Raw genomic sequence first — 15,673 nt, forward strand, 5'->3', positions numbered from 1 at the left:
AACGTTTCACGAACTATGCTTCATTTTGAAAGAAGTTCGATTTGAAAGTGAAAAGAACGTATACATAGATGGATATATATAGGGACACTTGATCGAAACAAGATTCAATGGAGCTCGTGGTAAATGTTAAGTACTGTTAACGTGTGACACGCAAGAGTAACAATTTGTGGCAAAACATCTGCACGAAATGAAAATTTTCTAAATAAAGTTTGAACGTTTCTGGACTGCCCGTTAAGTATTGTAAAAATTTTCTCCGAGATTTCAAATCTGTTTTGCATTCATAATAAAACGTTACTAACACGACTCCAGGGAAACTAGTCACTTTTCTTTATCGATAGATGTTAATAACGCGCGAATGATCTTTACGTTATTTTCAATTTTCGTTAAGAAAATATTTTATTTAAGGTAACGTTATAAAATGTAAAATATAACGTTAAATACCGTTACTCCTACAAACGATAATCGATATTACCGAAGTAACCGGTATTAGCATTGTGAAATATTCGGTATGTATAAATAGAAAGCGAGAGATTAGAACGAATAAGTATTAATGAGAGATTAGAACGAAGAAATAGGTGCGAGAAACGGCGGATAAATAGTGAGAACGGAATCAAATAGAAAGAACGGATAGACGCGAATAATATTGAGTCTACTAACGCGTGAATGTACGGATGATGTAGAGATTGCAAACTAACTTGATTTTTAATTAATCGCGACTCCTTTTGTATCATACGTGAGAAAATACGTAAGCTCTTTAGTAAGCGAAAGTTCCTTACATAATGTATCCGCGTTATACGAGATGTAGCAACAAAATTTCCAAAATAACCGACTTAAAAGGACCCTATTTTCGAAATTAAATAAATGTGAGACTATCGCCTTCGAAGTATAACTCTAAAGACTGAATATACGCACCGCAGCGTTAGGTATATTATTTATAGCATTTGTTGCAACTTACTTTGCGATATCCATTATAATTTTCAATTGTATTTGTATCAGTTTGATACAAATTCGGATTTCGTAAACTCAAAAAGAAAAAGAAAGTTTCTTTTATTAGACGTGATGGAACAGTCTCAAGAGCGAATATGAAGATACTGCAATGATATGGACGGTTTTGAACTTGAGAATTCTTTTACAGAAAATGAAATATTTCTTTTTTATTTAAAGAAGTGTTTTCTTTTAAAAAAGTCGCCTTTAATCGAATTATTTAATGTTAAACGATTTTGAATTTTCCTTGCACCTTCCTGAAGACCACCATGCATACAATCGAGTAAAACCTGACCACGAACGTTCACGGATAATTCGACGTCATACGTGTGAAAAATTGTTCAAACTTTATAAGATAAAGCATATGACTTTGGACTTGCGATAAAAATAATTTGAATAACAATTTCTAGCTTTCGCTAAAACGTTACTTTTCGTTCGTTCAACATGTACATCTCTTCGCATTCATTGCACATCAAAACAGGAGCGAAATCGAAGGTAAATATACGTTCTTATATGAATCCATACCGAGCGTTCAGTCTACCGAAAATCTGATTACAAAATACAACAAGCATGATTACAAATTAATGCAAATTGTCTGCCAGCATTATCAGGAACGTCATATTATAGCAATCAATCTTTCATTCCGTTGTATCATCTTCTATATCAAATACCTGCATTGGATTTAGAAATCCGCGATTTCCATTAATAACTAATTGTAAAGTGAGTTCGTTATGTTAGCTTCTCTTTTCTTGTTACCTTAAGAGAAAAGCTTATACAATGGTAAAATCATGCAAAGAAATAATTTTGATAATACGAGGATCGACCACGATCGATTTTAAATTTGAAAATTAAGTACTCGTCCGTAGAAAAGGCACGCGAGACAAAACTAAATTAAGCTACTAAACAAACTAACTAAATTAAAGATAAAACAAAAGTAAATTGGCCGATAATCGAATGTTTCTGTTTTAGCCTTAATATCAGCCACGTCCGAATCGATAATAAAAATCACGCCTAAAGAGTTTTGTTCTTCTCACATTTATAAAATAAATAAAAATTTCACGAAACTCTGCAAACAACAAACATCGTCAAACAATAATTTAATATTGAAAGAAATCCCAGAGTATCCTCCTACGTAAACGAGTTGAGACGAGGGAAAGCTTAAAAAAAGGGGAAAAAATCAATATCAAGCGCCATTGGTATAAAAATAGAGACGCGTGAACAGGACGCAGTTGGAGCATTTCGCGAAGCAACTTTCCAGTCCTGCTGAGAGCGCGGCAAGATTGGAAAAGATCGAAGAGTATCTGGGGTATATACTTTCGACTAGGTCTAACATGGCCTAGCCTAGAGACTCGTCTCTCTTCCCAGACGAAGAAGGCGCAGGTGCATGTTGCACAGCAGTGAAAGTATCCGAGTGCAGTTACGATCTGTCAATGCCCTCTTGCATAGTCGGTAGAAGTCTAGCGGTGCCGTTTGACCAGGACCCGGGATTTTCAGTTCGCTCGTCGAAAGTGTCGGTGTCTGTCAGCAGCTTCTATACCTGGTGAATCCTCTTTGCCGAACGACCGAGTCCACGAAAGCTCTTTAACGACGTTGAAAACCTTTTTCCTCTTTGAAACTCGCGTTGAAAGAAGCTGTCAGGATGAGCACGATGAACATCGCGACGTTGTGTTTTCTACTGGTCGTAACTGGTGTCACCACTCTCTCCATCGACTCGAATCGTGAGTAATTGAGGTTTTTCGACTGCTGGACCTCTTGCACGGCAATGGATTTGCTTGCCGATTCAAGCGAGCTGAAGGTTTAGAGCCAAATTTGTAGAAAACCGAGTGAAAGTCCGATAAGGTAGATGCGATACGGTGCATCGGAGATTTCTTTCAATTACATTCTTGATCAATTTTGGTCGGTTTTGCTAATCGTATCGGCGACGAATCGACGGCAGGTTGATCACTTTCAGGAACTTTAATTTTTTTAATTTAGGATATCGACGAGGATGGAGCTGATTCTCTGTTCTTTCCCTAAGGTAGAAAACGAATAGGCCGATTTTTGTTTGGTTCTAGAATGGTGGAAGTAATGTATATGTTGCACAAATGCAGTTAAATTGTCGATGAGGATGGACCTTTTCCCTTGTTTTTCTTTTTTACGTAGAAATTCCTATTTTTTAATTTTTTTTTCTTTTTACATAAAAGTAGGTGGATACTGATGTTTTATTCATAATAGTGGAGTTAGATGTTACAGAAATGCGTGCATGATCGATAACTGTGACGACGGTGGCCTTACCGTTTTAGATAGGAATTTCTACTTTTCTAGCTACGAGTAGGTGGTTGTAGATTTTTGCCGAGGCTAGAGCGATAGAAGTAAACGTTACATAAATGCACTACGCGAAGTAAAGAGGTCACTCGTGCGAATATCCCTCAGAAATTTCATTTGAATTTCACAATGTGCGGTTGAAACTAACAAGTTGCCAGGCAACTATCTTTTCGTGTAAAAGACACGGCGTTTCCGCTTGTTACCGTCTTTGATCGAGAATTGTTAATTTCCCTTTCATTCTCTGATTATAATTATCGATTCAACGAGTTTTTCTAATTTTTTCGTTTTAATCCTCTTTCTTTTTGCGTTCGTTCAATTGCCACAACTCGTTAAAACTTTCTATCAGCAATTTCAAGAAAACTATTTATTCGCGCATAAAATATTTCTTATAACTCGTCGATTTAATGGTTTAATGAATTTCTCTTTATTTACAGCCGAATACGTGAAACAGTGTTCGAGAAGCGATCCAAAGCTGAAAACATGTTTAATCGATGCGTTACACCATTTGAGACCGTATTTGAGTGTCGGAATACCGGAAATCGAGCTGCCTTCCGTCGAACCATTTCGCGTAAGTTCTCACCGCTTTCAATAGTCTCCTGATACATTAAAAGTTAATGTTTCCTGTTTCGTTAACAGAATCGCGCACAGTGATCCTTCGTTTGGTTCCAATAAATATTTCAAATTTTATTAGCAACGTCACGTCAAGCCAAATTTCCATGCAAATGTGTCATTAGAATAGTCGTTTTTCGTTAAATTATACCACTTGTAATTTTGATCGCTGTTTGCAATTCAAGTAACAGGTTAAAATCGTGAATTTTGCAGTTTGAAAGAACCTACGAACGAAAAGTATAATACAATTGGGAAATCTTTTAATTAAAAATCTCTCGTATGCTTGGGATTATAATAGTATAGTAAAAAATAACGAATTTTCGATCTTTATACTAATATTATCGATGCATTAGGAAACATTGAAACCTAACGCAAGAGAACTATGCAGCACCGTCTAACGATTAATATTAGAAAATTTTGATATTTTGTTATCAATTGCGTATCGATTAATTCTCTCTGGACATTTTTCAAATCTTTTTTCCATACATTTCTAAACATCTTAACGTGATTGATTAAAGTGAGAAAATTTGCATGTCTGATGTAAATATTAGGTTGCTCAAAAGTTTCTAAGGAGGTAGTCCATACACAACATTTTTTGTTTTTTGTTATTTTATTGAATTATGTTTGATCCATTTTATTCTATTGCCACAAAAGGGATCGTACATAAATCCATAAAATGATATAAAATAAAAAATATTGTACATCTATTATTTCGCTTATGAAACGAAAGAAACTATTGGGGCGACCTAATATTTACATCAGACATGCAAATTTTCTCATTTTAGTCAATTACGTTAAGATACTTAGAAATGTATGGAAAAAAGATGTTAAAAATGTCCAGGGACAATTGATCTACAGACTTTTCATGCCAATCTAATACAACTGGAATCAGAGATCAAAGGGATATAAATTCTCATGGTCATGGCTTTCGACTTACAGCAATGAAAATTAAAATATGACAGGGAATTTAGTAAATGTTAATATTCACCCGTTTACTACTGGTTATCCCACGTATCTGCTACGACTCCGCGTATTCTGACAGATGGACGAGCTGACTCTCTCCCTGACAGGTGGTACAAACGGTTACAAGGTTCAACTGCGTGAACTGTTCGTAAAGGGAGCGAGCAACTATACCGTGGAAGACATCAAACTCGGCTCACCCTTCGAAGCCATTGTACGAATGCCAGCCCTCATTTTGGACGCGCATTATTCCAGGTTCACGATCTGCAAACGCTTCTGCTCTATTTAGATTCTGCTCTCTAACCGTTTACTTTATTAACTTCTTCTTACGTTCATACATAAAACATGGTATGGCAATTGTACGTAAGAAAAGACGAAATGGAATATTAACAATTTACATTAAAATGTTCAACGAAATAGAAACAAAAAAAAAAATTTCTTTTAACTTTCAACTTTCAGCGATATTGTCATTTATTTTGGTTTAATATGTCAGTTCAGGAGTGTTAATTATCTTACCAGCCAGTGGCAATGGAACGTTCCACGCTCGGTTTGACGATGTCAGAGCTCTGGTCAAAGGCACCGTTTCGACGAAAGAAAGGGATGGAAAAACGTACCTTAACGTGGATAACCTTGACGTTGTTCTGGAAGTGAAGAATGTGAATATGAGGGTCCGAAAGATTTTTAATAACAATCGAATCCTTAGTAAGTGTCTCGTTGAAAATAGAATGGTTTTATAAATATAGATATTTATATTTTTGTTCCTCTTATATCGTTAGCTCTTAGTCTTCCATGCTCCTTAATCATATCCATTTCCCTGAGTTTCTTAAGTAACTTGAATTAAATTTTGATACAACGATTTCTAAGAACATCTCCTAGACGGATAACAATTGTAAAACTTTACCTAGAACACTACTAGCAGAATGCTACGTCATGTCGCTAACAACCGATGACTAAAAGTATAATTTGTACAAATTTGACTATGATTACAGCCGAGGCAACCAACCTGTTCCTCCGCGAAAACGGACAGGAAGTTTTAAAAGTGATGGAGCCGCAGTTGAAAAGGAAGCTGTCCGTACTCTTCGCTGGAATCGTTAATCAATTGTTACGTCACGTGCCAGTCGAAGTTTTCCTACTGCCTTGAATTTCGCATTTTTTCTCGGAAAAAGGAAAGATACGATTAAGAAACAAAAAAAAAAAAAAAATCTAAGAAAACGACAAATAGTCCAGATTAGTGCGTTTCACCGAGGGTTACGATACAGTAACGAGTAACTTAATAATAACTTCGGGTTAATAACTTCGAGTAGAACAAGATAAACAAGGAACAGTATTGTTACGACGTTTAGTTTAATTCGTTTCAGTGCAACTGATAGTATAAGGTTGAATTTATTGTAGAGAAGGCAACAAAATATATGTATATTGTATATATTTATAAAAGCGTAGGTTTGTTTTTTTATCAACTATTTACCCTTGACCCGATAATATTGTACGCAATGATCACTCATGCAATAAAAATGACAGGAGGAGAATCGTTTTGCAAAGTACAATCGTTTTGTATTACAAGATTTCTATGCTTACAACATTGTGAATACGTTTCTCTATAATTTACATGTACTTTGCATTTTAAAAATACGTAGACGGATGTTTACAAGAATCTGTGCAAATATTTCGACTCGAACGTACCTATGCTCTTCGCTTTTTTTTTTTTCTAATTAATTTTGTGATTACGGTATCTTGCACCTGTATTTGAATTTTGATCGCTTAATCCAGCGATGAGTGATTAAATAATTCATTATACGAGAGATGTCGAAAAAACAAAAGTATTAACGGTTTGTCATGCTCGACAAATTGAATAAATAAAAATTGTTTAACATAGGTCTGTGAAGTATTGTAACAATTCCAGAATAGCAAACAACTTTTGTAAAGATATTTTTGTGTATTTTTTTAATTTACTCTTAACTTTTTACGAACGTGTACGATCAGCCTTGACACTTTGTAATCTGTTTATAACTTTCTACCAGGCATCTGCCTACTTATCCTGATTGATTAAATTAGTCGAATTAAATTAATTCATCAAACCGAAATGATCAGGAATTATCGAATTAAAGTTACCTCGATTAACACTCGACATCGCGTTTATTTATATCTTACATGATGCTTCATCCAATAACAACACTAGTTAACAATCCATGTGTATAATCACCGCTTTGTTAGCAGCTGTGTCTTCGGTAATTAAAAAAGGATCCTCGAAACCCATACAATTTGTGTATCAAATAAATCTTACAAAATGTCCATAAAATTATTCGTCTTACGTCGTTTATATAATTCAATCAGTTCTGCGTCCCTTTCTCCCATTTCAATCCACGTTTAACTCCATCGAAAAATCTATCCAGGTTCCATTCTTCAATTTTCTTCAAATTTCTTTCTTTCTTCTTAGATCTATGTTTTTTCCTTTTTTTTTACAATTATTTTATTGCTATAGTTCTGACGTGACTCAAGGAAACACAGTTGAGAAAGGTATCTTCGAGAAGAAACGATTGGTGAATTCGGTCAGATACGTGTCCCAAGATTCTGTCAATTTTGGCAATATTGCTCGGTATATTAGAGGCCAGTATTCGTTGATGAAGACGAGAGCAGCTCGGTCTGAAAACAGAATTGTTTATTTTGTTATTCGTAATCAAAATAATAACTAAGAAAAATTCGGAATCAAAAAAGTGCACAGAAAGATATGCTTTGTAATGTATCTTCCTTGTCGAACTTATAAAAATCGTATTATTGGAGCCTTGTTAAAGTTCTTATAGGAATTGTTCTAAATGCCTTATTTTATTTAGCGATTGCTTAAATAGAAACTGAAGATAGTCAAATCTTGTCATGAATCTTTTAGCTGTCTGGACCTACGGAATCCAACTATGGTGAACAGCAAGTAATTCCAACATTAAAATGCTTCAACGCTTCCAATCGAAAACGCTAAGATCCATTATAAATGTACCCTGGTATGTCATCAACGAACTAATACATCGCGACCTCAAGATACCAACAGTCAAAGAGGAAATAGCAAACTATAGCGACAGATATAGCAAAAGAGTCGACAAACACCGAAACCCCCTAATCACTGGACTACTCGATACGTCGGACCAGATCCGCTGGCTGAAGAGACACTACCCGCTAGACCTAAACGCTAGATCCAATTAGTTATCTAAATTAAGTAATATTTACTTATTTATAATACTTACTTATAAATTATACTTATCTATAATAAGTATTAACTTATTATAAATAATTAGCCATGTCACTGCGCCACGCCAGAAAAAATTACTGAAAATTCTCAATGCGAGAATTGATTGTAAATTTTAATAAATAGAAAAAAATGACTCTTTTGAAGAATAGAATATTGTATCGATTTATACATTATAATCATTTTATAAGAAGCAATTAGAAGCTAACTTTCATGCTGATAAATCTACAACAATTACATAGACAAAGAGGCTAAAGGCTATTCTCTGAAGAAGAAAATTAATCAACAGTCATTGTCAAACGACAAACGTTAAATATAAATGTAGTTACTTGACACAGCCATTAATATGCCATTGTGACATCAATCACATCTCAACCTACATCAGTGATAAGACATCGACCGCCGACCTTCGGACACTTTTGGACACATCACCACCTTAGCATCATAGCATACACCAAGGCTGTAACGCACCTTAGTCCACATCAGAGATAGGATATGGACCCCCGACCGTCGGACACTTTTCCACATCATAAACTACACCCAGCCCCTCAACATCCTAAAACCAAAACGTATATAAACCGAGACTTCACCCAGCTCGAGCAGTTCTTGTTCCTCTTCTAGTTACATACAACCTCTATTCTCCGGTTCGGTGTTATTTCGTAAGTGTTAACATTTATAATAAAGTTTTATAAAGGAAAATAAGTAGTTGGGTTACGACTCAGCCTTCTTACTACCACCCAAGTACCAACTTTACGTGACATCATCATCGGATGAATAAATCGCACTAAACTGCCGCATAAATTCCATTCGCTACCAAAACAAGAATCTCATTGTTTTGAGAAAATACAAAATTATTTAAACAATTACATCGTAATCCAATACACTGTAGCGGCTCGTGGCCGTAGAGAAAGATCCAGAATTGAAGTACATGTGTTGGCCACATGGCCCGTGAAACAACGTCCGACGACAGGACGTCGTAAAAGTATAAATCCTGGGATTTACTAGAAAACCCATGGGCCTTCGAAAAGAAAATTTATCGTTTTATTGCTTTCCATTCCCACCTTGGAAAAAACTCTCTCTTCCGAGGAGACCTTATAAAAGGGAAAACGAGGGAAAGCTAGGGACAATCCATCATTGTCGTCGTTCATTGTCGTTGACGGTAGCTGACGGTAGTCGTTGGTAGTCAATCAGTACGGTTAGTCAATCGGACAGATAGTCACAGCTAATTCGTACCGAGTTTGTATCGATTCTGTATCAAGTCTGTGTCAATTCTGTATCATTCTACCAAATGTCCAAATCGGACAAATTGTGAATGTAAACAACTAAATAAAAAAAAAATTCTGTATCGTCATCGCTCGAGCTCGATGTGCGTCATGTTACGATCTAAAATGACGCGCATTCGAAATCGAAATAAACATCGTCGAAGTTAAACACCGGAATACTTTAATAACACCCAACACGCCCTTACTACCTCGACATAAAAGATTAAACAACGATGTAATAACGTAAATATGTGCGCTACAGCGAGACACAAAGCTGTACATTCGATGCTCATCCAAAGTCGATGGTCACGTAACAACCCGACGATATCGTAAGAAAAAGCGAATGAAGTCCGCAGAGGCAAAAGTACTAGGATAAGCAGTAAATAACAGCAAGATATAGCGATTCTATGCTAATTAAGCGGCACAGGATTCTCTTGAAACTCGAGTCCCGGTGTACATGTACTTATGGCAACGTAACATTATGCAATGATGGAATGTCGAGACAACGTCGTTCAACTAATGAAAGTTCCTGTCGATTTAAGGCAGTTACCTTAAGTAAACAGCAAATTGTACCTACCATAGTACTTAGTTCTATTAGTAATCGTGCTTTTTTGTCGCAATCGTATAATGATCGTGTCATCCACATTATTTTCCACAGTATTTTTATTTAACGTAACAAATCAATTTATTCGCTATAATTATTAATAACGATGGTCTAATGTACTTACTCAGTTCATTGTTTCCATTGAAGAGATCACTGAACCAGATCTTCATATCTCCAACTGTAGGCGATAGTTTGAAGTGTTCCACAACCCATATATCGTTTACTACGTGACCGGAGATGTCCCATGTGACTCTGAGGTCCTCCATGCTAATGTTGAAGAAACCTGTTAGATGCAAATATGAGAAACGTGGTACGAATTATTTTAAATCCTATTGTCTTGTTACGCTGTAAGAAATAGTAACGAAATAGTCGCGTGAAACAGCGTAATTCTGCCTTTATATCGTAAAATCCAAAGAAGATATTAAAGTCTGTTGTATTAATCAGTATACCTTTTCCACCCACTCTAAAAGATGCCAGGTAACCTTCGGCTTTGTAGTTGCCATCGATCAAAATCTTTGGTATCTCAACGTCGATTTCCAAGCGGAAGAGATCGTCTACCATCTCCGGTTTCACAGATAAGAAACGTGCTTTGGCAAGACCGTATGTTCGAATGTCCGTGGCAAGCATTTTTCCACCCTGCTGGCCATTTTCGAATTCCATGGAATGAGACTCGGTGTAATAAGGATCCAAAACGGGTATGTCGAACTCTGGCAATCCTGTTGCGAAGTTTGCAAAAATTAATCGTAACTCGTGAATAAAAAATTAAACGAATCAACCTCTACTATCTTAATGGTATTATATTCGGTAAAAAGTCTAACGTAGTCTTTGAAATTACGCAGCGTTATGTAATCCTTCTCGCTTTAATGCGATCCAAGAGAGAAATGGAAAAATCAATCGTTGCAAGGACGAATTCGAGATAAGTTTAAGCAAAAAAGTACTCGTAATTATTGGATTGTGACGCGTATGAAAACAACTCGATGAATAAATTTATCAATTGATCTACCTTCGTGAAAATGACAGAGATGTAAGCTAGAGATAATTATATTACCTGAAACGAACGTGGGCCATGCTTCTTGTATGGCTAGCCTCAAACAAGATGAAAAGTCATCGGAATCTCTTTTGCAGGTTTTCACGGTTGCAGCTGAGGAATAAAATAAATACAAATTACTCATTGATAGAAAAGACTTGAAATTAAATTAAACGCAATAATGAGAAACAATTTTCGGCATATGTAATTTCCAAATAATTGAGATACGTTCTGTTATATTATTGGAAATACGCACTGCCCATCTCCTAATATATTTCAAATTAACTTTAAAATAAAAAAGAATCGCTCGTGTTTAATTTGTTAAATATTATGCCAGAGATTTTTGTAACTATCGAAACATTCTTTTAATGAGACGTAAAACGTTCGACCATTTATCAAATTTTTATTACTAATTTATTATTCCAAGTGTTTAAGCAAAAAGATAAAATTATTTTGCAATCGTCTTTCTGGAAAAATAACATTTACACTAGGGATATCTTGAGAGAGAAAATTTCAACGATTATAAGCAAATATTTAAAGCATCTCCTCCTTAGTACAATGCTCTATAATAAAATTTTATTTCGTGAGTTAAACTTACGTATCATGGTCATTTGTAACCATAGTTGCCTAATTAATATGACATTAGTACTCGTTAAACGAAAAACCATTCGTGTTATTCCGCGATTCATAAGGGAAAACGAATAAACACAGTGAACGGCAGTTTTCAGATATCGCTAAAATTCAACTAACTAACACGCTGAAACGATCCACGTTAACTTTCTAACTCACTAGTTCTACGGAACAAACAAAGGAAACTTTTACTTGTAATTCGAGGTAAAAACAAACCTATTTCGCGCGTCGATTATCGCGAATAATTACGATTTTACATCCAATTTATATTGCAATGATACATTACACCGAGATATTACACCGTCCAATCCCAAAATTATAACAATTTTCCTATGATAATTTCTTCCTACGTAAATTTTGGACTGGGAAGTTTTGTCCATTCGAATGAAGTTTATTTTAATTAGCTCTTAATTAGCGTTAAAAAGAACTATAGTAATAATTGCGAATACGATTTAACTAGCAAGGAAACTTTACGATATAATCAAGGAATACGGTATAATCAAATAGAATAAAAGCTTTCGGAGAAGGAAAACTTACCCCTACAACCCATCATTACCACTCTCGCGCTTTTACTAGGGCCGTCATCAATCTTCCGAAGAGGAAGCTCGAAACTCTAACTTACCACCCCAACGGAAAAAGAGCTAACAGAGAAAATAAAGCGTCTTGAAGCCCAACTTACTTCGGTGTCTTTCACTCGCGCTTCCGCAGAAATCCTGACTACCTCAAACAACCATAATACGCAAACAACCGAATACGAAAATAAACAATGAACCAGAAGTGAGTGAGAATTCTGAATATGATCAGAAGATTAATAGAACGATCCTAAACGTGAACTTACGGAGCTGATAATCCCCAGCGACGATAGCGATAGCGCATAACGCGATGACAACTGCACGAACGGTGTGGAACGACATGGCGTACTTTGGTTAAAAATCTCCCAGCTAGCCTAGCCAATTATAAGCGGTCCGTTTATATAGTTTCCAGCGCCAAGGACTCCAGGCAGAGAGCTACGTTGCAAAATTGCATGTCATTAAAACGCGCCAACACGTGAGAGGCGAGAAGCAGCGCGCTACGCCTGGCCTATGATACACACAAGTGCAACGAAGTAACGATCGGTGTCGCGAATTCCGGAGAACGCGTAAATCCGCTCTTCTTTTGTTGAACACCAGCTACACAGGTAACGTTGTTCTATCGGAGGAGGCTGATCTAGCTTCGACTTTTCTGTCACTACATCGGCATCTCTGGCGTGCCGGCTGGCTTTCGCGATCGATGGTCTGCATAGGCATTCTCAGAACCGCTATCGGAATAATTTCTACGCTTGTTTACCTTCTAGCACTTTTGCTTTACTGCGATATACTTCTCGAACCACGATGACGAATTATACGGGTACATGCCGATTTTGATGACAGTAGATCTGGGATGTTGGACCATGAAGATGAACGAATTTTTTTTTTTTTATTTATTTACATTTTACAATTTGTCCAGTAGGACATTTGGTAAAATATTATAGAAAGATGAACGAATGATTCGATTAGAAAGTCTATGGAGGGTGAATGGCGGAGAAGTTGCGGAGGAAGATTTTAGTATTTTTGGTTTTGCAAGGACTAAATACGATTATTACGGTAGAATTAGATCGCTTTCGACTTTTTATAGAACATTGCAATTATATTGGTAATGAGTCGATAAGCATGGTGTAAGAGATATATTGTATCGCTTATAAGCCAAAGTGTCGAGTTGTTTGCGAAACGAAGTAATACATTTTTGTTAAAAAAAAAAAATAAAGGTACAAAATGTTCACCTCTGTTTTGAGAAATAAAATATTTATAGGATGACTCCTTAAAACGAAATAGTCATGGAATTCGAACAAACACTTTTATTCGTAAAAATGTAAATGAGATTCATACTATATTCAAAATTGCAGAAACACAAAAACAACTCCTGCTGCATAGTTAAAGTCTGCAAACAGGTATTTGTTTTATCAATGGAAATTAGAAGTTTATGCAACGGTCTAATATTAGCCAGATGATAAATATGAAATGAAATCCTACGATATTTTTAATAGAACCTTTCTCATGAGCCGTTGAGTGTTATTTATTATAACTTATATAAATAAAAATAAATTATATAAATATTTTTATAAATACGCTTGAAAAAATCTAGGCAGAAATTCGTTTCACTCACTAAATGTTATAACGAGTGTCACGTTTCAAAATTTAGAAAAAATGTATATCTTTTATATACGGATAGTGTATATTTTACATACCTTTGCACTATTTTGTGTAAATATACAAATATCCACAAACCAACGATCAATGGATATAATCTTGTAATTATCACGAGCTGTTTGTTTAATGATAGAACATTATCAAATTTCTTGTTATTACTGCTCTACTATACTTATTCGCTTCCGCATCGAGCAATATCTAGCTCCTTCTATTTCTGATTACTGTCTTAATGCATCGCGTGTGTAACGAATGGACTCTGATGCCACCAATCATTTAATTATCAGATGATGCGACACTGCGTGCAAAATTATAGTACGATTTCAAGATACCGAGAACCGTAAAAAAAAAACGACGAACGCTGACAAAACGGACTTGAACGAGGGTCTATTGCGCTGTCATTGTTTTCTTTAAATTTAAAAGACAATACCTGATTTATCCAATTTTAATTCATATTTTATATCACTGTTAATTGCGTATATACTACTATTATACTAATATTAATATTATAATATTATGGTATTGTTAATTTCAAATCGATCAAATCATGGATTGTATTTATTAACTGAAGAGTCTCTAATATTGCAGTACGATTGTTATGCATACATTGTTTTTAAACTCTTTTCTTTATTAAGGAACTACTTGTACAAGAATTACTGGGAAAATTAATGGCTTTCATCCAATGCGTACCACCCGGTATAATAAAGCAATTGTAAATTAAGCCATAAAGAGAAGAAAGCAACTTTTCGAGCTTTATCGTGATGCAGAGACTCGTTAAAGTCGCTAGTTTGCACCTGGTACCGTTCCCCGTTAAACGTGAAACTTTATTTCGAGCTATGACCATTAGAGTGCAAGATACATTAATGGCCTACGTCTTAACATGATAAACAGGGTGTTATTAACGGATCTTGTAATTTATTATTAAAATATATGTACTTGCAGATCGTTTCTTTGAAAACTCGTCTCTCTAGGAAAAGAGATAAACGCTTAAATAAAAACATCTAATTACATGAATTCTATTTATAAAAATTCTGAGATGCATTAAGCTCGTCCAACATCATCCAACAGAAAATTACCAATAAGAGAGTATACAAGACAATCGATCAAAAAAAGCAGATAACGATAGAGACATGGCCTGTGGTACCAAGATCGCGTATAAATCACATGCGAGCAAATATAGGCACCCATGACCTTGTGACCTTGCAAGTACATACCTGCCACTAGCGGTAGCTAATTGAAAACGATACTGTAAACAAATGACGATAAGATGTTCATATGGAACTGCTATGGTACCGTCTACGCAGTTTTATGTAACAGGGGATTACGAAGAGCTCGAACCAGACGCCCTTGGATCACGTCGCACCGATATGAGAAACTAGTTTTCATCGGGGAGGCGACTGACAAGGAAAAATGCCCAACGAAACTGTACCACATACTTACATGCCCGATCAGCCTATCCGACTCTCATTCGTTTGATCGATAGGATCAATCGACACAGTTAATCGTCGAAGCGGCCCGATGATCGTCGATGAAATCGTTCGATAATTTGTTCGAACATCGGGAAAGCCATCAAATAGATATTTCTGTTGGAATGATTAGATCGATGAATTTATCGGTAGTTTTTAACATATAACGATAATAATAGACTGCGGACATTTATGCAAAATCATATTTTTGTGGGTACAACTGAAGAAATGGAATCTGTGCGGAAGTTCATCTCATCCAGCAAATATTATAACAAGTACTATACTTTGAATATCTTCGTATGTTCTTGTGTATTATATATTTCCATTTCAGTGCAGTATCGTAAATTTTCGTTACATTGTCTATTTACAATAA

The 15,673-nt window shown here is 35.6% G+C and overlaps 2 protein-coding genes across 2 annotated transcripts; one reads left to right on the forward strand and one right to left on the reverse strand.

The window, feature by feature from the left end:
• The first annotated feature begins 2,236 nt into the window (after positions 1-2,236).
• On the forward strand, positions 2,237-6,296 carry LOC117234045 (circadian clock-controlled protein). The gene is made up of 5 exons (XM_033494879.1): positions 2,237-2,702; positions 3,723-3,856; positions 4,940-5,112; positions 5,351-5,559; positions 5,847-6,296. The coding sequence occupies exons 1-5, from the start codon at positions 2,624-2,626 to the stop codon at positions 5,996-5,998; spliced, it is 747 nt and encodes a 248-aa protein (XP_033350770.1). The 5' UTR covers positions 2,237-2,623; the 3' UTR covers positions 5,999-6,296.
• A 675-nt stretch (positions 6,297-6,971) lies between these two features.
• LOC117234046 (circadian clock-controlled protein-like) lies at positions 6,972-12,605 on the reverse strand. The gene is made up of 5 exons (XM_033494880.1): positions 12,451-12,605; positions 11,004-11,096; positions 10,405-10,671; positions 10,080-10,238; positions 6,972-7,497 (listed from the first exon to the last, which is right to left on the reverse strand). The coding sequence occupies exons 1-5, from the start codon at positions 12,524-12,526 to the stop codon at positions 7,349-7,351; spliced, it is 744 nt and encodes a 247-aa protein (XP_033350771.1). The 5' UTR covers positions 12,527-12,605; the 3' UTR covers positions 6,972-7,348.
• Positions 12,606-15,673: the final 3,068 nt, after the last annotated feature.

The sequence above is a fragment of the Bombus vosnesenskii genome, unplaced genomic scaffold, assembly GCF_011952255.1.
Source record: "Bombus vosnesenskii isolate JDL3184/JDL3185 unplaced genomic scaffold, Bvos_JDL3184-5_v1.1 scf7180000013302, whole genome shotgun sequence".
NCBI classification, from domain to species: Eukaryota; Metazoa; Arthropoda; class Insecta; order Hymenoptera; family Apidae; genus Bombus; species Bombus vosnesenskii.

Excerpts from the sequence above, each read along its gene's own strand:
- LOC117234045 (XM_033494879.1), top strand. The coding sequence starts at position 2,624 with ATGAGCACGATGAACATCGCGACGTTGTGTTTTCTACTGGTCGTAACT. Across the intron at positions 5,113-5,350 it reads TTGGACGCGCATTATTCCAG|TTCAGGAGTGTTAATTATCT; the intron begins GTTCACGATCTG and ends TTAATATGTCAG. Across the intron at positions 5,560-5,846 it reads TAATAACAATCGAATCCTTA|CCGAGGCAACCAACCTGTTC; the intron begins GTAAGTGTCTCG and ends CTATGATTACAG.
- LOC117234046 (XM_033494880.1), bottom strand. The coding sequence starts at position 12,526 with ATGTCGTTCCACACCGTTCGTGCAGTTGTCATCGCGTTATGCGCTATC. Across the intron at positions 11,097-12,450 it reads CGCTGGGGATTATCAGCTCC|CTGCAACCGTGAAAACCTGC; the intron begins GTAAGTTCACGT and ends TTTATTCCTCAG. Across the intron at positions 10,239-10,404 it reads TTTTAGAGTGGGTGGAAAAG|GTTTCTTCAACATTAGCATG; the intron begins GTATACTGATTA and ends TGCATCTAACAG.